Source organism: Vidua macroura, chromosome 18, assembly GCF_024509145.1.
Source record: "Vidua macroura isolate BioBank_ID:100142 chromosome 18, ASM2450914v1, whole genome shotgun sequence".
NCBI classification, from domain to species: Eukaryota; Metazoa; Chordata; class Aves; order Passeriformes; family Viduidae; genus Vidua; species Vidua macroura.
In genome coordinates, this window is record NC_071588.1 from 865,743 (window position 1) to 890,242 (window position 24,500).

The following is a 24,500-nucleotide window of genomic DNA, read 5'->3' on the forward strand; positions in this document are numbered from 1 at the left end:
TACTGAGTCTCAACATCATGAAGTTGGAACTCCTTTAGGCTGTACCTCCTTTACACTGAGACTGTGTCTCAGTTTGTATTGTTTGTATTTGGATGAGTTGTCCTATCATAAAACTACAGATGGGAAGTGACAGCTTTGAAGTGCTGAGGAACAGGCACATCCCCAGTGATGATGGAAGGCCTCCTGAGAGATGTATCACAGGGAGCCCTGACTCATGCTCCTGTTCCAAAGGTGAAATCCCTGTCATGGAGGATTGTGTGCTGATTGCCTGTGACATGTGTGCTCCTGGGATTAAGCAAGGGCTTGTGTCAGCCTGGCACACTTCACCTCCACGCTCAGAGTGGAAAGGTTCCCAGTGCCCAAAGGAGAGAAAAATGCCACTGAACTGTGAAGAAATCAGAAGAGACTGGTCCCTTCCTTATCCAGCAGCATCTCCTGCCAGAGCAGGGGCTCTGGGAGTTCCCCCTCCCAGTGCAGGGGTCACAGTCTGATTCCAGTTCGAGCCTGCCCTTCCAGCCTCAGGGAAATGTGTGCCCACCTCCCAGCTCAGCACAGCTGGGCGTTCCCAGGGTTTGCTCACTCCCCTGCCACGCTGCCAGCCCCAGATGAGAATGAGAAGTGTGGTGTTTGTTCTCTCCTTCTCCTCAGGCCCAGCCATGCATCTCCGTGGTCTGGCAGTGTCTGTGGCTCTCCATCACTCAGAGACACTGAGCAAGATAAATGGAGCTGTGCAATGAGTGTGCAGGGATTCCACTCAGGGTTTGTCCAAGTGGGCAGGGCAGCCCCTGGAGTTACACACCATCCTCTGCAGGTCCTCCTGCAGCAGGAGTTCAAACTCAGCTTTTGATCTTTAAACTGGAGCTCTAGTCCCACAAATCTCAGATTAAGTGAGGTCTTTTATAACATCTTTTCTTGCATGATCACTTCTTGTGCTTCCTATTTGAGAAGATAATGGACTCTGTAAATTCTGCTATAAGAGCAGTTGTGTCAGTGAGAAACCATGCCCCAGAAAATGAAATTCTTCTGCTGTATTAAGTGCTTGGATTCCAAACTAAAGAAACCTTCTGAGTAAAAGCTACTCAGTGCACAGTTTCTCTATTAGCAAAGTGCTGTATACACTAAATTATATTGTGTGGCTGCCTCCAGTTTAGATAAGCACATAAATGAGATGTGCTGAATCTACTCTTTTCACAGGCAGCAGTTCAAACTGGGTGTTGCACTGCAGCTGAAAACGTAAAATGGACATTATTCATACGAATGGGAGTAGTTACCAGTTAATGCCCACACCTTGATCAGGAAAGGAGCTCTGTGAGAAAAGTCAAAATTCCAGCAGCCTCCTGAAATTTCTGGCTGAACTGAGTGACGCAAAGTTTTGAGAAAAGTATTGAAATAATATAAGGAGGACATTTATTATTCTTTTGCCAAATTGTAATACATTTACCCCCTTTAGCTCTTCTCGTGTCAGTGTTACTGGTGGACAGAAGGGTGTGCTCTGCATCAGCCAGTGCTGCTCTGCCTCTGACAGGATCATTTGCACACCTGTGTCCAGTAAGCACTACGGTGTTTGTGTGACCTCTGGACTGGCTTAGCCCTCACACAGGCTGGTGAACACAGGATGAGAGCTTTACTTAAACCTGACCTCAGCCTGGCACCGTGATGAGCTACTTGAGCTGCACTATACAGACTGGAAATCTTTGGTACTTGAGGCAGTGATGTGAACTGAGCCGTGTTTTTGTCAACAGACACCATCCATGAGACAAGTCCTTATGGTTTGTAGTTTGATTTGGTTCTTGGTCTTCAGACATTGTTTTCTTTTAGTTCACTGCCTTCATATGAATGCAAAATACTAATGCCAAGAGACCATCCTAGTTACGGCTGAAACAGAGAGGGGGGTTGTTTGTTTCTGGGTCTTGACTGTGCTTGCCCATAGTTCAAGGTCTGAGGTTAAGAAAAAAGCAGATTTGGTTTGAGATTAAATTTCTTACATTCCCTTGAGATGCTAAAATCAAACACGGGCAATCCTAGAAGAATTCTTTTGTTTGGAGCTGCACTTAAATCAGAACAAATGAAAAAGTAGTTTAAGATGCAGAGAAATGGACTCTGACTACGACCATGGAGCCCTGTCAGCTCTAAGGTTCTGCTTGTCTGATTCTGAGCTTCCCTTATGCCAACTAAGCCTAGTTTAGTGGATTAACTCTTGGCTTTCTTGGAATAATTTAACCACAGCCAAGCTTCATGGCACTGAAATCTCTTGTTACTGAAGTCCCAGGCAGGACATGGAGCCTCAAAAGCTGCATAATTAAAGGAATTGTGCTTTGCTTCACTTTCAACGCTATTCTAACAAAAAGCAGATTTGCTGTTCATGTAGGTAAGACAATTACGGCCACAGGCTTGCATTTCTTTCTCTGTGCAGAGTTCAGGGGTGGGGTGGGTAGTGATTGAGTTCTGTGGGTGAGCAGGGGTGGGACAGGAGTGTCTGTGTGGGTTTGTGTCTGTGCACAGCCCAGGAACAGGCGCTCAGCACATCCACACTGCTCACTGCACACACGAACGCTCTGTGTTTGCCTTGTTGGTGATCCTATGGAATTGGTTTTAAAGGCAACATGAATGCTTCTGCACTGCCTCACCAGAGCCTTTTAATTGCCTGTCACTGCAGCATTAACAGGCCTGGGGCAGAATTAGAACTCCTGTGCTCCAGTACCTGGGGCCTGCACTGCTGGTACTGAAGGCAAACACTGCCTGGTGTTGCAGCTCCTGCATCTGGCCTGGTGGAGCTGAACACCTTTGCAGTTCATAGCAGAGCTTCAGCTAACACAAATGGACCACGTTCTATTGTCAGACTGATCTCATGCAATCATAGAGACAGCCAAAAATCGTAATTAGTCTAGCACTTAGTCTGGGATTCAGCCAGCTACAGCTGAAACCAATCCTCAAAGAGTTTATTCTTTTCAGATACTTGGAGAGTTGTTACTTCATCGTGAGCCACTGCTCATGAAGTCGAATACTTCTGGTCCTCTTAGCAAGTTTATGAGAATTTTTGGTCTTTGCTTCTTTCTTTCCTCCCCTTAAGTAATAAGGAACCTTTCCTGCTCAGGTCTCAATCAGCCTGCACACCAATTAAGCTAATTGGCAACACATTTGAAACACTCCCTAATTACAGCTGCAGAAATTTTCAGAGAACAACCTTTCTGCAATTTTTCCTTCAATCAAAATATAAAAAGCAATAAACCCCTTGCAACGCTTAACTCTTCCCTGATGAGACTCTTAAAATACTTCCAGAAGAACTTGGTCAAGTGACTCCTGGGCTTTGTGGCTCTGCTGGAGACAGCTGGTGCCATTCTGAGTACTGGAGAACATCAAAGCTCTAGAAGGCTCTCACAAACGAGCAGCTGTGGGGTTTTGCTAAGTCATGCAACAGCCAAACCATCCCTAGGTGTGCCTTCTAATGAAACAAAGAGTTCCTCCCTCAGTCCACTTCATTTAAAGAGCAGCTTCTGCTCCCCTCCCTGTGCTGCTACAGCTTTGAAAGGACAGTGTTACACAAAACCTGCAGGTCCTGGTTTCAAACAAGATTAGTGGTTTGAGGATCTTTGGATGGTCTTTTTCCTTTGTTTGTGTTTTAGTGCAGGAGAATTCTATCTATCCAAATGGAGATGTTGTTAATAACTGATGAAATCTTACTTGCCATTATAAATAAAGGCTGAGCTACTTTGGTTTCTAAATGAGGCTGATGTCATCTCTTGATTTTTTGACCCAAGTGGGGGGAAAAAGGCACGTTTCTCTTTTCCTTTCGTGTTTCCTGTGGGTCGCTGCTTTTATGCATCACCCCTTTCTATCCCGCATTATTTCTGCTGAGCTGCCTTGCCTTGTTTTGTCTCGGGAGCAGTTCCCAGACCCAGTCTGCTCCTGAAGGAGTAATTCGTTGCCTTGAGCCTGGTGTCTGAAGGGAGCGCCGCCCGTGCAGGGATGGCACACAGAGGGGACGACACGGACTGGCAACGCTCTCGAAATGTCAGCTGTGACCCTCGGCCAGGCTGGCAGGAGTTCTGCCCGAAGGAGCGGCGTTGGCTGGGCTGGGCTGGGCTCTGAGCGCCGCTCCGCCGCCTCGGGGCTCAGCTGCGGGGTCCCCAGCGCTAAGCACAGACCCCATCGTGCTGCACGAGCATTCCGCCCCCGCTGCAGAGCCGTGCGAAAAGCGGCTCGGAGCTGCTCCCTTCCCCGGGCCACAGGGGCTTGGTCCGGCCGGGCTGGAAGGCGGCAGTGCTGGTGGGCACCGGGCTCCTGGCACAGGGCGGCTCCGCTCCAGGTGCCAGCAGGTCTTCAGGTGGCTCAGGGGAGCAGCAGGCAAGAAAAGGCTGCTAAAAGCACAGCGGTAGTGCGGGGGTTAACCGGAGACTCCGGCCGGCACCGCAGGAGCGAGGGGACAGCGGCGAGGGTGTCCCGCACACAGCACAGCACAGCACAGCACAGCACAGCACTGAGTGTGTCCTGGGGAAGGGACAGAGTCCTGCACACAGCACTGAGTGTGCCTGGGGAAGGGACAGGGTCCTGCACACAGCACTGAGTGTGTCCTGGGGAAGGGACAGAGTCCTGCACGCAGCACTGAGTGTGCCTGGGGAAGGGACAGAGTCCTGCACACAGCACTGAGTGTGTCCTGGGGCAGGGACAGAGTCCTGCACACAGCACTGAGTGTGTCCTGGGGAAGGGACAGAGTCCTGCACACAGCACTGTGTGTGCCCTGCACACAGCACTGAGTGTGTCCTGCACACAGCACTGAGTGTGTCCTGGGGAAGGGACAGGGTCCTGCACACAGCAGTGAGTGTGTGCTGCACACAGGAGTGAGTGTGCCCTGCACACAGCACTGAGTGTGTCCTGGGGAAGGGACAGGGTCCTGCACACAGGAGTGAGTGTGTGCTGCACACAGGAGTGAGTGTGTCCTGGGGAAGGGGCAGGGTCCTGCACACAGGAGTGAGTGTGTCCTGGGGAAGGGACAGGGTCCTGCACACAGCACTGAGTGTGTCCTGGGGAAGGGACAGGGTCCTGCACACAGGAGTGAGTGTGTGCTGCACACAGGAGTGAGTGTGTCCTGGGGAAGGGGCAGGGTCCTGCACACAGGAGTGAGTGTGTCCTGGGGAAGGGACAGGGTCCTGCACACAGCACTGAGTGTGTCCTGGGGAAGGGACAGGGTCCTGCACACAGCACTGAGTGTGTCCTGGGGAAGGGACAGGGTCCTGCACACAGCAGTGAGTGTGCCCTGCTGGGGAAGGGGCAGGGTCCTGCACACAGCAGTGAGTGTGTCCTGGGGAAGGGACAGGGTCCTGCACACAGCAGTGAGTGTGCCCTGCACACAGCACTGAGTGTGCCCTGCACACAGCACTGAGTGTGTCCTGCACACAGCCTGGGGAAGGGACAGGGTCCTGCACACAGCACTGAGTGTGTCCTGGGGAAGGGACAGGGTCCTGCACACAGCAGTGAGTGTGTCCTGCACACAGCACTGAGTGTGTCCTGCACACAGCACTGAGTGTGTCCTGCACACAGCAGTGAGTGTGTGCTGCACACAGCAGTGAGTGTGTCCTGCACACAGCAGTGAGTGTGTCCTGCACACAGCAGTGAGTGTGTCCTGCACACTCACTGCGTGTGCCTGGGGAAGGGGCAGAGTCCTGCAGTGCAGAGCCCTCCCGGAGCACCCCTGTAACTCAGCAGCTCACGCTGTCAGTGCTCTCGTGTGCCCTGCAGCTGCTGGACCTCCTCACCGGGCAGCTCCTCCGATTTCTGTCTGTAATGATGAGACCCTTCACCTGTTACGAGTGTTTCCTCCCAAGGTATTGCCCGTGAATGTGCTCTGTCTTCCTTCTTCAGGTGGAGTAGTCAGGTACCAAAATGAAATTCCTTCCCATGTGTGGAGTTCCTCACTTTCAGTGACTGTGGGATCACTAATGCTCCTTGCTATTTGTACAATTTAAAGCGCTCAAGTCTTAAATTTTATATGTGGCACCTCTGTGAACCATATGTAATTTGGCAGAACACTTTTAATATGTCATTTTAATGCTTTTGCTTTCCTTCACTTTCAGTGGTTTGTCTTGGTTGATTTATTCCTGGATATTTCCTAAAGTGCCAGGCTGTAAATGTCTGTACATTCTGTGATTTGTTCCATCAAGTCAAACCATTTTTCAGGGACTGGGAAAGGGGTCTGAAGTACTCACAGACTGCATGCATGGATATGTAAAGGAGCTTATCTTAATTTGTAAAACAAGAGATAGTAATGTAAATTAGATTAAGTAATCAGTACTTTTCTGTTTGGTCTTAATTATATATTTGTTGTCTTCCAAATACAGGTTTAATCCTTCTTTTTGTTATGTAATAAAACAACAGTTGGTAGTGATTTGTGGATTATGATAACTAGGCATGGAAATATTTGCTCAACTGTTTATTCCATTTATCTGGTGATTTGATTTTATCCAGCTAGGAGGATGAGAGGTAGCTGGTATGTTCAGGAACAGCCATGCACAGGAAACAATGCCAAGCTTTAAAGGAACTGCCTCTATTATGAATGTACTAAATTAAAAAACTAAACAAATTCCAGTAGCTCTTGCACATGCCAGTGTAGTAGAAAGGCTGTGGATTAAAATGGAGATGCAGAATAGTTTTCCTGAGAAAGGAATATTCAAAAAGATGAAACTTGAGAAGACAGGTTGGAGGCTTTACATTTTTTCTTTTCAATTTTTAAAGGGTAACATTATCCTTTCCTATAGTTTTAGTAGGTGTTTTCCTTCCCTTTTGTAGTGCTGGGGTGCTGAAGTGTATTTCACTTTGGATTGACCTGAGAGAATTGTTTTTAGGTTTTGATTAGTTTAGCTTGGCAGCTGAAAAATCAGTTATTCACACAGACTTAGAGTAGCATATATGAAAGTGCAGCAGCAGTTCTGTAAATTAACCCTGCTGAACAGAATGCAGTGGCCAGCGCGGGTTCCAAGTGGAACTGAAATGGGGTAATGCCTTTAAGCTGGGCTGCTCTTGCACACAAATCCCACCATCTGCTTTGCTCCACCTGGCAGACACTGCTCTTTATTCTGGAGATGTTCAATTAGAGAACTTCAGCTTTTCATCTGTTATTTACAAGCAGTGATGTGAAGCACCAGTCAGTTACACAATTATAGAATCAATTTGGTGCAGACTTGATATATCAACTTAATATGCTTGCTTGCAGCAGGGTTTGCACTCAACTACACACAAGCAGCAACAAGAGATCCAAATGGAGCTGTTTCAGAGGTGCACGTGGGTGCACACATGCAAATACTCCGAGACATTGGTGAGGATAATTGGCTGGAATGTGTGGAGAACCTGCCTTTAAGAGCTGGCTGTGACAGGGACTTCTGTGAGTGTGAGGACCTGCTTGGCAGAAAGTGCATCTGTAATTTGTTTTAAATGTACCCTAATTGTTTCGGAGCTTTCCACTGTGTGTTTTCCACCACTGCTTCTGAAATCTCCTGTTGAAAGCTGCTCAGTGGGACTAGAATGCAAAACTATTCATGTCCGAGGTGCAGGGATTTTAGGTATCCAAGCTAATTGCAGGGTAAGGGAAAATAACCTGAGCTCCCAGTGGTTCTTGTGCAGCTCCCCTGCAGTCCCTATTGCTGCTGAATATCAAACATCCTCCACGCTCTCCAGGAGGAGCTGTCCTGCAATTAAATCACCAGCTCCATGCAATGGCATCCTCCTGGGGGGATTCTGACTGTGGCACCCAGCTAAACATTCCAGTTGCTGGTCACCCTTCAAGAAAACAAGGTATTTAGCTGAGGGTTTTCACGTGACCTTTAGGATCTGTGAGGAGATGTGAAAGTGGCTCAAAACTGACAGAACAAACTCACAGAGAAGTGTGAGGAAAATATTGGAGCCTTCTTCAGGCAGAATCTCTTTTTTTGGTGTTTATGGAGTGTTGAACACTGCAGCAAATGTGTCAGTGCCAGCTCATCTAGAGAGCACTTTGAAATAGCTCTGAGAGGATGAAAGTGGTTTGAAAAGGTGCAGTAATTCTTGGAATGAGATTTTGCAGATTTGCATGAGCAAAGAACTTTCCCTGGATTGAGTTAAGTTTGGGGGTTCATGCCCTTTGGAGTGTGCTGGGATAGTGAAACAAAACATTATGGGACTGTAAAATGATAATTCAATCCTCTTGACTTCCCTCTCTGTTACACTTTTGAGACGGTTGAGAGGAGCACACTGGTTTATTTCCAGAGCAAGAAGAGAGATTTTAAAGATAGAGGAACATGCCAGAATAAAACTGGAAAACTGCCTGATTAATTATTCTGGTGTTTGGGTGCCCTTTTTTTTTCTGGCAAATTCCATTTCTGAGAGACCTCAGCTTCCCCCTTAGTTGACAAGAAGATGAGAAGGCTGGGGAATGTGTCAGGCTACCTTGCAGCAAAGGAGAACTTCTGGGAAGGATGGAGAGGCAGTGATTCAGGGGCTGTGAGAACACGTCAGGAAGGCTCTTGCTCCTCTCCATTAATGAGTGCAGCCCTTGTGTCTGGGGAGGTGCTGAGGTCCCTCAGTGGCTGCTGACAGACTTGGAACTGCACGTGTTGGTTCAGGGCAGGAATTTGTTTCCTGACTCCTCTGAGCAGGAGGAGCCTGCATCCCCAGGTGTGTGGGGTGTCCCAGAGATCACACAAATAGCCAGGTGTCAGTGAGCTCTGCCTGTGTCCCCTGCTGCCAAAATCAGATTTGCCTTGCACCTGTTTGGATGTGGGTATGTATCTTCTCTGGTGCCCTCCAATTTCCAGGCTCTTCAGGTGCCCATTTCTATCTTCAGTTCTTTCTGAGAGCACACTCAAGTATTTTTAAGCTGCCCTTTCTTTACTGAATGTAAAATTTGTGATAATAATGTATTTAATAAAATATTGCTGGGTTTATTGCAATTCCTGGAAATTTACTGCATATACCAGCACTATGGTGTTATTTAAATAAGGCTTTAAAAGATTTTCTTAATTTTTTTTTTGTCTTGTTAGTGAATGTAGCCATTAAAGATCAATATTGTAATTGTTGGTTGTACAAATTCAGTATTAGGCACAGAGCCTGCAGCAAGATGTGGAGTCATGATATGGATTAATAAAATCAAAATGAATTTTAAAACCCCCCATACTCTGAAGAGGAAGAAGGCTCAGCCAGCAGCCACAAACACTCTGTGCTGCAGTTCCCAGAGCTGTGGGGTCGGGTTAGGGTGCACAGACATGGCTGTTTTAGGAAAGGTCAGCTCAGGACCTGCTCTGTTCCTTCTGCTGACTCAGGTCTGCATGGAATGCTTAGAATTCTTTTTTCCTCCCATCAATAATGGCCTGGTAGCAGAACTGCAGCCTCTGCACAGCCCTGGGATCCCTGCAGAAAATGAAGAGGGGATTTTGCAGACACAGGAGGCAGAATCTGATCAGCTTCTGATTGTCTGATGAACAGTGTCAGGCTGTTCTGCCAGTCCTGTGTTTCTGTCTCTGCCACGAGGAATTGGACAGCTGATGCTGGATCCCTGGCACCCTGCACTCCCTGTTACCCAGCCTTACTTTTTTTCTGTTGGTTCCCAAACATAACCACGTTAAGAAACTGTGTTTGAGTCAAGATATTCTTGGCAAGTATTTCAGCTTTCTAATTTTGCGGGGTTTTTTTTGCTTGTGTGTTTGACTGTGTTTTGATATTCACATCTTTGAGATCTTCATTGATTGCTCTGGAAGCAGAGCCTGAGTGAGGAGGGGGCAGGGCAGAGGTGGAGGCACACAGAGTGTTGCTGTTGAAAGGCTCAGACATTTCAGTCTGTTGGACAGTCTGGGGGTGAGCTTGTTGGGACCCAGAGTGTGTAAAAGTCCTCATTTCCCAGCCCTGCAGCCACAGGAGGAGTCTGAATGTGCAGGGTCGGCTTCTCAAGGCTGTTTATTTTCCCTGATCTAGAACATTCTCTCTCTGCCCTGCTGAGCTCTGTCCAGCAGCTCGGCCATGGCATTCTGTCTGCCCTCAGGGCAGTGTTCACATTTTATACCCAAAACTCCGTGTGCTGTGTTTGCAATAACGTGCCAATGTCTGTCCTTGATGTTGGGCAGTGTGTCTGTGCCTGAAACCAACAGAAAAGTGTCACCAGCACAGCAAGACATGGAGGGCAAGGAGAAGGAGAAGAAGGTCAGGACATCCCAAATCCCTCCATCTTGTACCCTTGAACCCCATTCTAAAAACCCCAAAATTCCACTTTTCCACCCTGTGTTAATTCAACCACCACACCACTCAAACCCTTGTGGTTTATAATTCCTCACACAGAGTTGGCAGCTTTTCCCACAGGCTAAAATGGAAGCCACAGGTGTTTTTGACTTTGTGCCAAGGTCTCTGAGCCCCCTGCCAGGGTCTGGAGCCAGCCAGGGCAGCCAGAGGGATGTGCTGGGCTCTGACAGGACACCACAGCTCTCGTCTCTCAGTCCTTTTGCTGTTGGAGTTCCTGAGCTTGGAGTGGCTCTCTCCTCTGCTGGCACTTCTCCCATTGCATTCTCCTGTCGTGGTCATTAAAGAAGTGCCCAGGAGTGCAGGAGCAGAGGCTGGTGTGTGTCAGGAGGGTGAGCAGGGCTCTGTGCTTGCTGGAGCAGTGACACACGCAGCGATGGTGGCTCTCACCTGGCTGGTACCTTCCCCCCAAATCACCTGCTGCTGATGCATCTTCCTCTGCCACTCTTTCCCTATCCCCCAGTGGTTAGTGTGCCTGTCACTTTGGTTTATTTGTTGTTTGCTCTTTTTTTTTTTTTCCCCCTGATTTTTCTCACTGTAATCTTTGTGGTGCCCATCACTGCTTTGCCCTTTCATGTTCAGGCTGACATGATTTTGTGAAACAGTGTCATATCCTTTTATCTAAATACTTTTCTCTGTAATTATTACTTTGCTGCCTTTTCAGGTGGGAGCTTGCCTTTGTTATATGATCTTTCTCTGATCATTTTTGTATCACTTGGTAATATAAAGGTATATGTGTTCCTCCGAGGCCCTTTTATTTAAATTATTTCTTTATCTCTCTGTCAATGTGAATAATAAAACACCTTCAAGATTGCTCATCTCTCTCCTAATGAATGATCAGGTGTCATCTGTTCTAATATCAATGATTAATTTACAAAAATTTCTTCAAACTTTAGTAAAACGTGATATACAAAGAAAATACTGCATCATCAGAGCTCAGTGCTGTCAGAAAGGCTTGCTGTGCCTGTTGATCAGGCCATGGAGGCAGCTGGAGTTGCTGGGTTGCAGTCTGTGTCCCTGCAGAGCCCTGAGCTGGGCAGGAGGAGTGAGAGCCCCCCCTGCTCCTGGGGGCTGTGCCCAGCAGCTTCTGCCCCTGGGGTCACTGCCTGCTCTCGCTGCACACGTGCACTGGGAAATCCTTTGGTGCTGGGATTAAACTTCAGAACTGTCCTTTAGGGCAGCCCACAAGGAGTTCCTGATGGCCAGGCTTGTGGAAGTGATCCATTCCTGCTGTCATGCTTTGGAAGCATCAGAGAATGGCTCGTGCTAGGATTTAGGATTGTTTCTGTGGTGCTGGCTCTTCTCTGGTGGAGCAAGAGCTCCTCTGCAGAAAACCTTCTGGATGTCTGTAACAGTGGCTCAGATGTGCTTTGCTGGGCAGGCTGGGGTGTTTCCCCTTGCAAAGGCCTGTTTAAACACATCAATAACTGACTTGTCTTTCTGATCAGGCAGATCCTCGTGGAGTTTAAGCATCTGGCTCAGAGTACTTCCTTCTTTGCCTGACTCAACAATGACAAATTCTTGATTTCTCACTGCAGTCGTGATGCTTGATAGCTTTCAGAATAAGAATGGTTTGAAAATGTGCAGTCCTTTTAGAAGTGATGGTGCAGGTGATTTTCTGCATCTTTGTGAAGTTCACTTTGCTTTATTCAGCATCTGCTGTTAAGTATATGTTTCACTCTTTAAAACACTCCGACTTGCTTAAAGTTCTTACAGGAAATGAGGAGTCACCTTTTCACCAAGAAGCTTTCCAGTGTGGCCTGCAGCCTTGGTGTCCAAATCATCTTTCCCTGACTTTGTGATAAGGTCTGCAGAGAGATACAGAACTGGAATGAGAGTTGGAGTAACGGGGGGAAGAGGGAGAAGTTGGCAGGCTGGGAACAGCAGTGCTCTTAGAGAAGAATGATAACTTCCCAAGGATGAAACAGTCACAGGGAATGTTATAAAGTGAAGCAGGCAGAGCAGTCTGAAATGCTAATAAGGAGAGGACTTAAAAAGAAATTGGCGATTTTGGGCCTCGAAGCCATTTTTCTTTTTAATTTGTTACAGATAAATGCATGACTCTTGGGTTGCAGGGTTCTATTTTTGCTTCCCTCTTTGTGACACATCGATTTGGCCTTATCACTGCTCTCTGGGTGCTTGCCCTTTAGAATGCTGCTGGGTACCAAAAGCAGGAGGCTTTTTTGGGAACTGTTCTTTAATGGTGCCACAGCACAGGGAGGAAAGATTAGGGTTCTTGCTGCACATAGGCTGGATCCTTTGATTTCTGATCATGCTGATTTTCCTCTTCCAAGCAAGTAGGTGAAGAACAGTGGGAAATCAGTGCTCCAGTGGGAATAGTGGCAGTTACCTGATAGTGATCAATTGCTGTTTCAGCCTGGTGTTGCACAGCTGTGTAGGGAATAATGGGGTCGCTGGAGACTTTTAAATACAATGATGCATTCATAAGGAAAGGCTCCTTTGGAAGAACAAGTTCACCTGCAGGGTAGAAACACCCTTGGGCAGGGGCTCACCCTCTCCCTGTGACTGTGCTGGGGGTGGGATGGCTCAGCTTCCTCTCACCTGCCTGTGACAGGAGTTCAACACGAGGGTCTGCTGGTTTGGGGTAGGTTGGTTTTTGTTCATTTATTGTGGGTTTGGGGTTTTTTTAATTCTATATGGCAGAGTAGTGGAAGTCTACAGGAAAATCAGACTGGTTTAGTCCTCAGCCTCCCCTTACATCTTGCCACTGTGTCATAAAGCTGCTGGAAATAAAGCAAAGCCAGCCTTAATCCAAAATTGAAAAGTGCAGTGCTGAGGAAGCTGAAGCTGCTACTAGGCTGGCAAAAGAAGGAAGATGGGGAATCATCCTTGGGAAGCTCCAGTTTGGTTTATTCATGTTTAAGGGCTGTGGAGGATGCTGGAACCTGAGGAAGGAACAGGACAAGCAGCCTACAAACCCTTCAGGATGGAAATGATCCTACTCAGATGTTCACGTAGCACAGTCTGAGTCCTCTGTCTGCTGTAAGTGACTCAAAGGGGCAGAGCAGATCATCCCCCTGGTGAAAACTGGCTGAGCTACACCTGGGGAAGGGACTCCCTCTGTTTATAGCTTGGCTTTAAAATGCCTCCCTTTGGAGCATTAGCAGATTCAGCCACTTAACTAGGTTAAAGCTGAAAGATCTTAATTTTTCAGAAGTGAGCATGAAGTTTCATTGGAACAGACATCTCCCACGACATTACTTTCCAGAGCTGAAAATGTATCACACTAGCAGGTTTTTTTTTTTCTAGATACTTTTGCTGAAATGATTTCAATTCATAGCAAACCTAGAAGAGCAGAAGTGTTCAGAAGATTCAAGGAGAGCAGCTGAAATGAACCAAAAAGAATTTCTGGCCTTACTGAAAAGAACCACGTATCTCAATCCCCAAGATACAGCAACAAATTCCCTCTTTTGCATCACCAGCCGGAGCCTGCAGCTGGGAAGGCAATTTCCCTAAGAAGTTGCTCCCTTCAATCTACAAGAAAAAGACAATTTACTTTTTTTTTTTTTTAATAGTAGCATTATATAATTGATTGGAAGAGTTTTATATCTCATGAATGCTGGATGATTGTGGATTGAACAGTTTTAAAAATGAAGTAACTGTGAGGGCTGAAATCCCAAGGATCTGGCAATACAGAATGGAGTTAGTGGTCTGGCAGATTCCTTCAATGTTCTGAAGCCATGGTCAGTAACTGCAGCAAAGCTGAGCTGTGAGTGGTTTTGTCACTGACTGAAAGCTGCTGTTCCATGGCACTGGAGAAATAAAGATGGGAGGTTTCCAGCCAGGGTACAGAGTCCCTTCATGGGGGAGGCAGTACCACTGGAAGGTGACTGCAGCAGGTGCACACAGGTGGTGCTGAGGGATTTGTGCACCAGCTTTGGCTGTGCAGGGGCAAACTGAACGTGCTGCCTTTGCCCCAGGTGCTTTCAGACTCACTGACTACAAATCGTTCGCTTCTTCCACCGATGGCGAGTGGTTTTTACACTGCATCAGCCAGGGGAAGGTTTTACTAAGGAGAGAGGGAAGAAATCCATCCTATGGTAACGTCTCAGGTGGCCACGGACTGAAATCCTCAGCAGCCTCCACGGCAGGAGGGGTCAGCCAGTCACTGTGGCAAGGATTGAGGAGTGATGCTCCTGGCACGAGCGGGGCATCAGCAGAGGTTTGGTTGTTTCCTTCACGCTGCTGGGCACCATCTCCTGAGAGCAGAGTGCTGCTGCTTCTGCCAAGGCCTCCGTGCAGAGACCTTTCCAGACACAGTGGTGCAGCAAGGGTAAACTGCAGCTCTGGAATTTGTTTATTTTTTGTCCTGGTGCTGTTTCCTTAAGAGCACTTTAGGTCCCCACCACTGTTCTGTTTGACATAAAGTGAGAGTGTCACTGTGTCACTCTTGTCTTAACTGTTCAGGTGGGTTATTCCAGTGGAACTTCGATTATGATGGTATAGATGGAATGTAATATTTAGGATAGATGATATAATGTAAATCTTTAAAGCACCGCTTTTCTGGTGATTCTTACTCAATAACAAATAAAATGGTGATCTTCTGCAATTCTGCCTTTGTAAAAACATGCATAATTTTTACAAAAATAGGCATTGTTGTAATTAAGGATGCTGATAGTTGTTTTTGTTTTTAATTTCCTACCCTTCCGAATCCTTAATAAACTTTCACGGTCGAAATCCAGATGGTACAGCAGAGCTCCGTGTTGTTTTTGAGATTTTTTCTTTTTTTTGTTTATGCTGATTATAACTCTCCCCAGATGAAAGTTTAAAATTGTTTGGATTTTTGGCCTTTGGCTGTTTGGAAAGCTGCTGTCAGCTTCCAGCACAAACCAGTTCAAATTCAGTGCACGTTCACAGCTGGTGCTGGGGGAAGGGCACTTTGAGGGGACCCCTTTGCCACTGCCCAGAAATGTAAAGCCACTGCACTTTATTCCAGCTGTGAGGTTGGTTCCTGTTCTCACAGGCAGTTCACCTCCTCTTCTTTTATTTTTCCCTATTTGTGTTGCTCTTGTGTTCTGAAGCGTCACTGATTTACAAAATCTGAGGAACATTTTCCTGTGGGGATGGGGAATGCAGAGGAAAGATTTTTAATCCCTCAGATAATTAAGCACTAAAATAAATGATTAATAAATTATGAGGCGAAACACTCTGTTAATTTTAATACAAAAATAATGTACTTTTCCCTGTGGAATGCAAGGGAGGGAGCTGCAATCAAAATAAGGGGAATAAAAAAAATTGAATGCTCAGAGTTTTTTCCTCTCCAAGTTGCTTCTTTGATGCCTTGCTGCGCTTTGCCAAGATGTTGGGAGGAGAATGAAATGAGTGTGGAATTTATAAATGGGGCGTTAGGTGGGGAAGGATGCTGTGGGCTGGCTGAGCTGAGGAGTAAAACAGAGCAGAGCTCCAGCCCTGCAGCTCACTACCAGCAAATCCCTGGGGCTGGCAGAAATCTTTGCTGGAGGATTGTCCAGAAAAAGGTCTTGAGAAACTCCCCTTGCTCTCAGTCAGTATCTAGAGAAAGAGTGGGAGCTGAGTGCTCAAAAGACTAAGGCTAAAATGAAGGGTGCTTTTGTGTGTAAGGAAGCTCTGCAGTTTGCTCTTTATTAAAAATGGTTTTTATACCAGATCCCAGATGAACTTGCCACCTCTGGGGGATGGCAGGATTTCAGGTTTCTCTGCTCTTGCAGTTTGTAGTCTCAGCTGTTGCTGTGTGCTGGGGCCACGTTTCTGGACCTTCAGATAGGCTTTATTTCCAGTTCTTTGGGGTTTGAGTGGACGTTAATTAAACTGTGTCATGTAAGGTTTTATTGCAGTTCTTTGTTGGAAAACAAATTCCTCATTTTCAAGAGGTAGAGAAGGATTTTGTGAAGCTCTGAAACTCTTGTGTGATCCTTTCTTCCTGGCCTCTTCCATTCTGAGATTGGCTCCTTCTGAGTGATGCCCACCTTTATTTAGGGTTAGTTTGTTTTGGTTTGTTGCTCGTTTTTAGGTGATTTTATGGATTATCTTATTTTAAGAAGCCAGATAGTCTTGCTTTTGCATCTAGAAAGTATTTTGCTCTTATTTTAAAGTTCAATTTGTTTTGCATTGTGTTAGGGCCTGGAGACCCTAACCAAAATCACAGCTTTGGCATTTTAGGTGCTGCTCCTGTATAAACAGTAAGATAAGTTGTATGTTTGTGGTCTACAGACAAAGGGTAAGGGGAAAGAAACGGTAATACCCTTTATTTTCTGGACATAGAAGAGCAGCAGAGGAAAAGTGGCTTGTCTGAAGTTGGACAGAGTGGGCTGCAGCACCTAAATGGCAGATTCATGGTTAGGAGTAACAGTTTGGGCCACCACAGTATTCCTGAGCTAATAAATATGTAGGTCAGATGATGAAGAAAAAAGTAAAGACTACTGAAGCATTTTGTGATTTAGAGCTTGAGAAACTGGGTTGTCTTTGGATGCTGTCTGTGGTAAGCCTCTGTCCCCTTTCTGAATAAGGGTAAGGATTTGAATTTGCTGTGGGGGGAAAAAAGGCAATTTATTTCATAATTGGGGTAGAAGATGTGAGCACAAAGGTCAGCTGTTCAAACAGGAAAGGTGACACTGTATTTAGATCTGTATTTTTAAAGTTTCTGTATTTGTTCTTTGGGACTGCCAGTTCCTAGAAAGGATGCAGAGCTTGCCTGCCTCAGGTAATTGCTGGCTGGCAGAGTTAAAATAGGTGCCCTGCAGTGGGAGAGGCTCAGAGCCATTGGAAATGTTCTTTGTGTGCAGTGATGTACAGCCTCCAGATAATGCAGCTGGATGAGGGGACAGTGGAGGGCTAGGCAACAACGAATCCTGATGGTGATTTACAGAAAAAACCCATTCTTCATGGATAAAGTGAAATAGAAGGGACTGCAAATTGGATGCAAACACAACTCCTTTTGAAATCCTCACGGAGTGATGTAAAGGAGCTGTTGTGTAAATGGCTATTGTGCTAAATATTTTTAAAGTGAAATTCAGCCTTGTGCAGGAAACCATTTAGAGTCCACGTATTGCTTGAGAGTGCTGAGAAGGTTGAAGTGAACTCTGGGCAGTCCATTTGCAGCATCTGATGTAAAACCATTGCCTTGGATTCCTGCACAGGTGGAGCTTGCTGTAATGATCAGATTTTTCAGATGTGCCTGTGCAGTGATCTGGGGTTGCAGGTGCTGACTGGGTCATTTTGTCTCTGATAATAAATGTTCATTGCAGTGGAGATGTGACCTTTGGCATGTGTAAACCTCCACAAGCTACTTCTTTTGATCTGGCTGTCATGCAGAATGTATCATAAAGCATTGTTTTCCAAGCTGATGAGATAAATCATTGCCTGCCTAGGCCACCTCTGCATGGACTGATGAGGTTTATTGCCACTAATCCCAGCTGCAGCACTGTCCAGCCCCTCAGTAAAGCCAGCGAGGTTCTATCACAGCCTGACTTGAAGATCTGATCTTTTAAACTCTCCTTTCCTTCCAACAGTGACTGAGAGTCGTGGGATCCTGGAGAGTATACAGAGGTTTTCCTTGCTGCCCACTTACTTGCCGGTGACCTACCGTATCCACAATGCGGATGTTTCCTTCTTTCTTAAGGAAGCCAACCAGGATATTATGAGGAACTCCAGCTTGCAGTCCCGCGTGGAATCCTTTCTGATCTACAAATCCAAGAGTCCACCCGTGTTAAACGCCAGCTATGGGCCTTTTTCCATTGAACAAGCAGTGCCCCAGGACTTAATGCTGTCCTCGGATCCCTTTGGATCCGCCGACAAGTTCACTTACAACTGGAAGCTTCAGGCCTACATCATGAGCACCAAGATCTACCTGAGCAAGCCCAGGGTGCAGGTGCTGTTCTACATCGTGGGCAGGGACTGGGACGAGTACAGCCCCGCGGAGCGGCTGCCCTGCCTGCGCGTGTTCGCCTTCCGCGAGACGCGCGAGGTGCGCGGCAGCTGCCGCCTCGGCGGCGACCTGGGGCTCTGCGTGGCGCAGCTGGAGCTGCTGCCCAGCTGGTTCAACCCGCCCACCGTGGTGGCTGGCCGGAAGAAACAGATGGAGAGGTCTGAAGGGAGCCCCGTGGAGCTTTACTACTCCATCCAAGCAGGAGATGAGAGAGGGGAGTGCGCCAAGGAGGATGTCAGGAAAAGCAACGGGATCCGCTCAGGGCGCAATGACATCGATGAGTCGGGACCTCCCCTGCAGAGGATCGGAAGTGTTTTCCTTTACCAGACACACGCTGCCCCTTCTTTAACTGAAATGAGATTGGATAATAATATTGTCATCCAGTATGCACCAAAGACCGTCAAGCAAGGAGACATTCTGACTTTCCTTGTATCTGTTGCTAAAAACTCGACAGAAGATCAGTTCACGCTGAGGTAAGGCTGATTTCTGTTTCTTTGGTACCTTACTTTTTGTTTTTCTGCTCCTGGAAGTCACTTTCTGTGTGTAAATGGCCTAACAGTCCAGCAATTGCTGCTCTCCATTTCTCATGTTGTTCAGTCTGATGTTGTATGAATTGTCTGAGATGAGATCTCATGGAGTGAGAGAGGCCTTTTCCTGAAGTTGTCCTTTGAGGAATGCTTGCAAAAATTGAAATGGTAGAGCTGGGACATATCTATGTACTAAGACGAGATAATATCTAAATTCTTGCGAGCTGGAGTTTGCAGTTCTCCTAATCTCTCACTGGACTCATGTTGAGATTAACGAAGCTTAAATCCACAGAGTTATTTACAGGAAATGGGCAAGAATTGGGCATTTAAGTAGGATTCACGTTTCAGCGTCTCTCCCCAGCTTGTCGTGAGTCCAGTTCTGTATGGCAGGATCTTTGAGGTTCCTAAGCATTATTGATCTACTGAAACAATTTCTGAAAGTGAGAAACTGCCCGAGGGGGTGGTGGCTGCTGTTGGGATGTGACATCACGTGCCTCATTGGTTCACCTCGTTGTGTCCAAGCACTGAGCTGTTCCAGGGGCAGCTCCCTGTAACCACCAGGATAAGCCAAGCCAGGCCAGCCAGGACTGGGCTGGGGCACGGAGCAGGGACTGTCCAGCTGTCTTTTCTTTCCAAGCTTGCCCCTGTGCTCAGCACTGTAAGCGAGGGTTGTGGGGCTGATGCGTGGGAAGTCCATGTCTGCAGAGGTTATTCCATGTTTTATCCCTTACCAATGGCTCGTGCCACCTCTTCCTGAGCTGAAGGTAAATGTCACGCTCTGGCTTCTGGGGGTGACACTGATTTGTCTCAGGTTGTTGTCCTAGAAATGGTGGGTGTTGCCAAAGCTCCCAGAACGTTCCTCTGAACCAGCAGGTGCGTCACAGGAGGGAGCAGTGAACTCCCCACTTGTACAATTGCCACAGACTGGGAGCTGCATTCAGAAACAGCTGTGCTGAGCCCCAGAGATGCTTTGGAGCTGCCACCTAAGAAATCACAGCCTGGAGTGGTTTGAGACAAAGCTCCTGTCTCTGGTGGTTGCACATCTCCCATTCCAGAGCTGAAAATGGGGCCAGGTTGCGAATGGAACATTCATGAACTCGCATGTCTGCCTTGGCCTGGAGCAAGGAGCAGCTCAGACTTGCCACCACTGGCCTCAGCAGCCAGAGCTCAACCCAGCAATGCTTTTTCCCCCTCCCTTCCCCCCAGGGACATTTGTGGGGGATTTCTGGGGAAAATGGTTTTCCCTAAAGTTGGGACATTTTCCCTTTGCCCGGTGTGTGATGTATAAACTGAATAACCAGAGCACTTGGTTGCTGACTCAAGGGCAATTATTTCTTTTTCATCTGGTGGAGGACAAACACCTCTCCTCACCATATCAGTTTCTCATCTTCTGAGTCGATCTAAGATTTGTTTCCTGAGTACTGATTTCAAGCCAGACAGTCCAAGTTCCTCACAGCAAGTGTTCAGGGATGTCTTTGTCTTTATTCTCTGTACTGAAGACTTAAAAGGGAAATCCTTAGTCTTCAGCAGACATGGAAACTTCTGCTACATTGCAAAATAGGTTTAAATATAAACATTAAAAACAATTAATTAAAGTAAAAAATGTTTATTGTTTTTACTCTGTAGATGTAGAGTCTTAAGAGATCTCACTTCAAAGCATCTCTATTTCCATGAGCTGTAATGCATTAAAAGTGGAGCTGGTTACAACCATGATAATTGTTACATACAGGTTTATAAAATTTTCAAAAACCTTGCTTTGTTTAAATTAGGATGGAAATGCAGCACATGAACTTTTAAAGGAATGCTTCTAAAATGAATTTTCTGGAACAAAAAGGAAAAGATGTGTTTGAATTGTAGCTTTTTATTTGGAGATCTAAGGTAGCATAAAACAAAAAATAACCTAAAAATAGGGAGTGACTATCAGTTCAAAATGAAAAGTGTGGCATTCTTGTCTTAAAAACAGCACTTTGGTGTTCTCTCCTAAAAACAAACTTTTGTAACAACTTGCTTTCTTGAGTTTTGATTTCTCTTGACCTGCTTTTCTGTGAGTACCTGGCTCTCAGTCTGTACCCTGCTGCAGAGTCAGGGAAGGTATAATATTGTTTAATTGGGCTTCTGGGGAGCCTTTCCAAACTTGGACCTGGTTACAGCATCTCTGTGGGGTTTTTGGTTGGGTTTTTTTTGGTCAGAATTGTGATTTCTGTGTTCATCCCTCCATGGCATGTTCTCCATCTGTCTGGTCTCTTCTCGTTCTGATCTTCTCCCTGTTAGAGGAAAAGGTTTCTTTCCCCCCTCCCTCAGTGTAACTCTTTTATGAGAAAAATTAATTTTTATTTTGAACCAGTCTGTTATTTTTCCAAGTTCTGCCTTGAGTGGCAGCAAGATTTAGAACTATATTCATGAAGTGAGGCCAAGGGCTGCTGGCAAAATGCTTTTACCATTGCTTTTGCTCCAGTGGACTGGAAAGTATGGCTTGAACAGATGGAAAATATAGGATAGACAGGTCAAAAATGTAGAAACAGACATGCAAAACAGCCAAAAGTAAAAAATTACTCATCACTACTGAGTATCTTCTGTTTTAGAACTACTGTGCCTAGAGTAAAACCTATCCCCTTTCTAATAGGAAATTGTCTTCAAGGGGAGCCTTCTAGAAACTTCTGAATACTAAAAGATTTGGGGAAAGGTACCCTTGGTTTTTATCTTGTGCTGTTCTGCACAAGGGAAGATTTAGAGGCGTGAATGTGGAACTGATGGACTGTTTTTAATTTTGGGAAAGAGTTGGACCATAAGAGCCAAGGCCTAGGTTTTGTTTTTTAATGAGCTAGGGAAATTAAAAATATTTGTCTTGACTCTGTATGAGTGTGAGAGATAGAGGAAAGGAAGGAGATAAAATATAGATGATGGGTAAATATGGAATATTGCTGTAGCTTGAAAGCTTCAACTGGGCCTTAGGAAACTGAGGGATTTCTCAGCTTCATTCAACACTTGCTTCCCCTTTTTCACCTTCCTTTCCCGTGCTGCTGGCCAGGGAAAGCTGAAGGCTCTTCTTCCTTCCCACCATGGGTGCTGAAAGTTTCCTGATGTTCACAGAAAATGTTCCAGTCTGTCTTGTTCTGCTGCTTTTCTGCAGTTTCACGGTGCAAGTATCGGAAACTGAAGTGAGAGCTTTATTTAAAATGTTTTTGCTGAGAAAGGAAAACATGAAGAATAATTCCATGTCAGTCCTTCCAAATGCTTTCAGCAATTAAAGCCTCAAAGCTCTGGTGTTACACAATTCCAATTTGTGTTTGCAGCAAGCCCCAGCTCCTGCTGGAATGAACTCCGTGCTGTTACAGACATGGCAATCAACGTGTGCAGGGATGCCAGAGTTTCCCCAAGTTAGGAACAGGACTTTGAATCCACACTGTAAATACAGTTCTTTGTTTATTAGCTTTTTTGTTTTGCTGGACCTAATAAACATAACCTTCTGTTTTGTTTTAAAGTCAACAGGATTGATACTTTCTGCTTGCAGCCTTTTAAATTTGTTTTCCTATTTCTGGAGATGAATCAGCAAAGAAATTAGAGAGCTAGAATTGCCTTAAGCTACTGTGTGTTAGGCCTGGAAACATTCACGAGTGGAAAAAAACAGCAGCTTTTTTTCTTTTTACAGTTATTCAATTTCTAATTATACTTCATGAATCCTGTGTGAGGGAACAATTGAAGGTTGAAATAGAAACTTGTAAACCTCCAATACTGGAGAAAAGTAAGGTTTTTTTAATAAACTATCAAAGCTTTTTCTGCATTTGTAAACCCAAACTGGGGGTTGGACATCTGTGGGTACCAGTTTTATAAACTATTGGGAAGCTTTGTGGCTTCCCTCTGGTATTTTTAATGATGATAATTGTGGGAATAGAAGGACTGGTGTGAATTTGTGGGGGTGAATAAGCAGTGCTTATTGATAATTGGGAAGACTTTCCCCAAAAGGCCCAAAGAGTTTAGGTTACATGAGCTCCTTATTCTCTGTTTTATCTAACAATCAATCAACAATAATCCTGCAAACGTGAAAAGGGCTGCATAAATACATGAGGGGAGCAGAGTCCAGATCATTAGCACTCAATTTATACAGCAAGAAAACTTGAACAAGGCTGGCATTTTATAAACTGCTTGTGTGTTCTTCTAGTGCTGGGCTAAACCAAATCTTATTCTTGGTGCTGAGCTGAATCACATTTAAATAGCAGAAACAAGCGGTGATCAGGAAGGTTACCAGCCACATAAACCTCTGATAAGATGGGCTTTTCTCTAGGCCTCAGATTATGTGGCTATTTCATGGAACCCCAGCCCTGAACTTGTACCTCCTCTGCCAGATTGAAAAGAATCCTATTGAACATTTTTTACTCCTCCTTCCGTAGCTCTGGTTCTGTCAGTTAAAACATCCTCTTCCACATTCTGGTTCAAAGAGCTTCTAAAGTCTTCTCATAACTGAATTTTCCCCCTCTCTTCTAACTATGAGAGAAAAGGAATTAAAAAAAAAAACAACAAAACCTAAATTATTTCTTGTTTTGAAATACAACCCCTGCATTTCAGCTTTTTCACTGCTCAGTCCTGATGTAAAAATAAGATTGAGGTAGGCAGGAGTTAGACACTCTAACCTAAGAAGATGAGAGTCCTGTGTCTTTATTGTTTTGTGGTAATAGCTGGTAATTTCTTCATTGTTTTGTGGGAAAAACTGTTCTTCCCCATCATGAGCTGGTCCAGAGGTGTTTCTGCAGCAGGGCTGGGTGGAATCACCCCTCTGCTGCTGCCTGGGGAGAGGCTTCTCCAGCAGGCTCTGGGGTCTTCTGCTGTGTTCAGCACACTGTGCAAGTAGGAATTAACTTTCACAGCCTGCTTATGAGCTAGTCGAGCAAATATAATTTTTTCCATCTCCTGGATGGCAGAATAGCTTTCCTGCACTGCTAAATGACTTGCTAATGGCCCAAAATTGTCACTGGCACTGTGAGACAAGTGCTTAAGAACTATTGACTTCTAGGGCACTCTATTACCTCCTGTTGGACTTGCAGATTATATTAAGAAGAAAATAGTTCCTTCTGTTAAAATTATTCCAGTTAACACCCTCTGCCTTGAGACTCAATTCACATTGCCTGAGCAGGTGTCAGACAACTGAGAGACAGATCCAGCAAGGCACTGCCCACATGAGTGGCCTTTGCAGCTGTCTGTTATTTCAGCTTTGCTGCACTCAAGGCCGGTTTTCCTCCTCTCAAACCCCTGCCAGAGCCTGAGCCCAGGCTGGCTGGAGCAGCAGTGCCTTAGAGCTGTGTGAGCAGTGCTGGTGCTCTGCTGGCAAGCCCTGGGTAGCTGGGATCACTGCCTGCCCCCCTGGGCTGCAGGGCCACTGTCCCAGGCACACCAGACAGGTTTATTTTGTCCTGCTGAAAGGACTCTGCCTGCTCTCCTGATCCACCTGGAGACTACAAACATCCCTGAAGCTGCACTGTTTGGGGTTGCACTGCTGCCTTGCTGATCCAGCACTTCAGAATGACTGTTCTGCTGCACTCTGCAGACACTGTGAGACTGGGCTAGGGAAAACCAGTTTTCCAATATAGCTCATTCATTTAGGGGGCTGAAGAACATTAGCAGAAACCAACTTGACATGGTTATAGCCGGGAAATACAGGTTTGGGTTGTTTTGTTGGTGGTTTGTTTAGAAAGGGGGAGGTTTGGGGTACTACAAATCCCCCAATTTATGGAATAGATGTCAGAAGTGTTGTCTTCTCCCCCCAGAACTGCTCAATTCTCGGTGAAGAACACATCAGCAGC

General features: G+C 46.0%; 1 protein-coding gene across 1 annotated transcript in view; it reads left to right on the plus strand.

The window, feature by feature from the left end:
• LOC128816506 (transmembrane protein 132D-like) overlaps positions 1 to 24,500 on the plus strand; it is a 200,982-nt gene that overhangs the window by 24,361 nt on the left and 152,121 nt on the right. Inside the window, exon 2 of the mRNA XM_053994168.1 lies at positions 17,763 to 18,651. Within this exon, the coding sequence (XP_053850143.1) occupies positions 17,763 to 18,651 (889 nt within the window). The remainder of the gene's footprint in view (positions 1 to 17,762; positions 18,652 to 24,500) is intronic.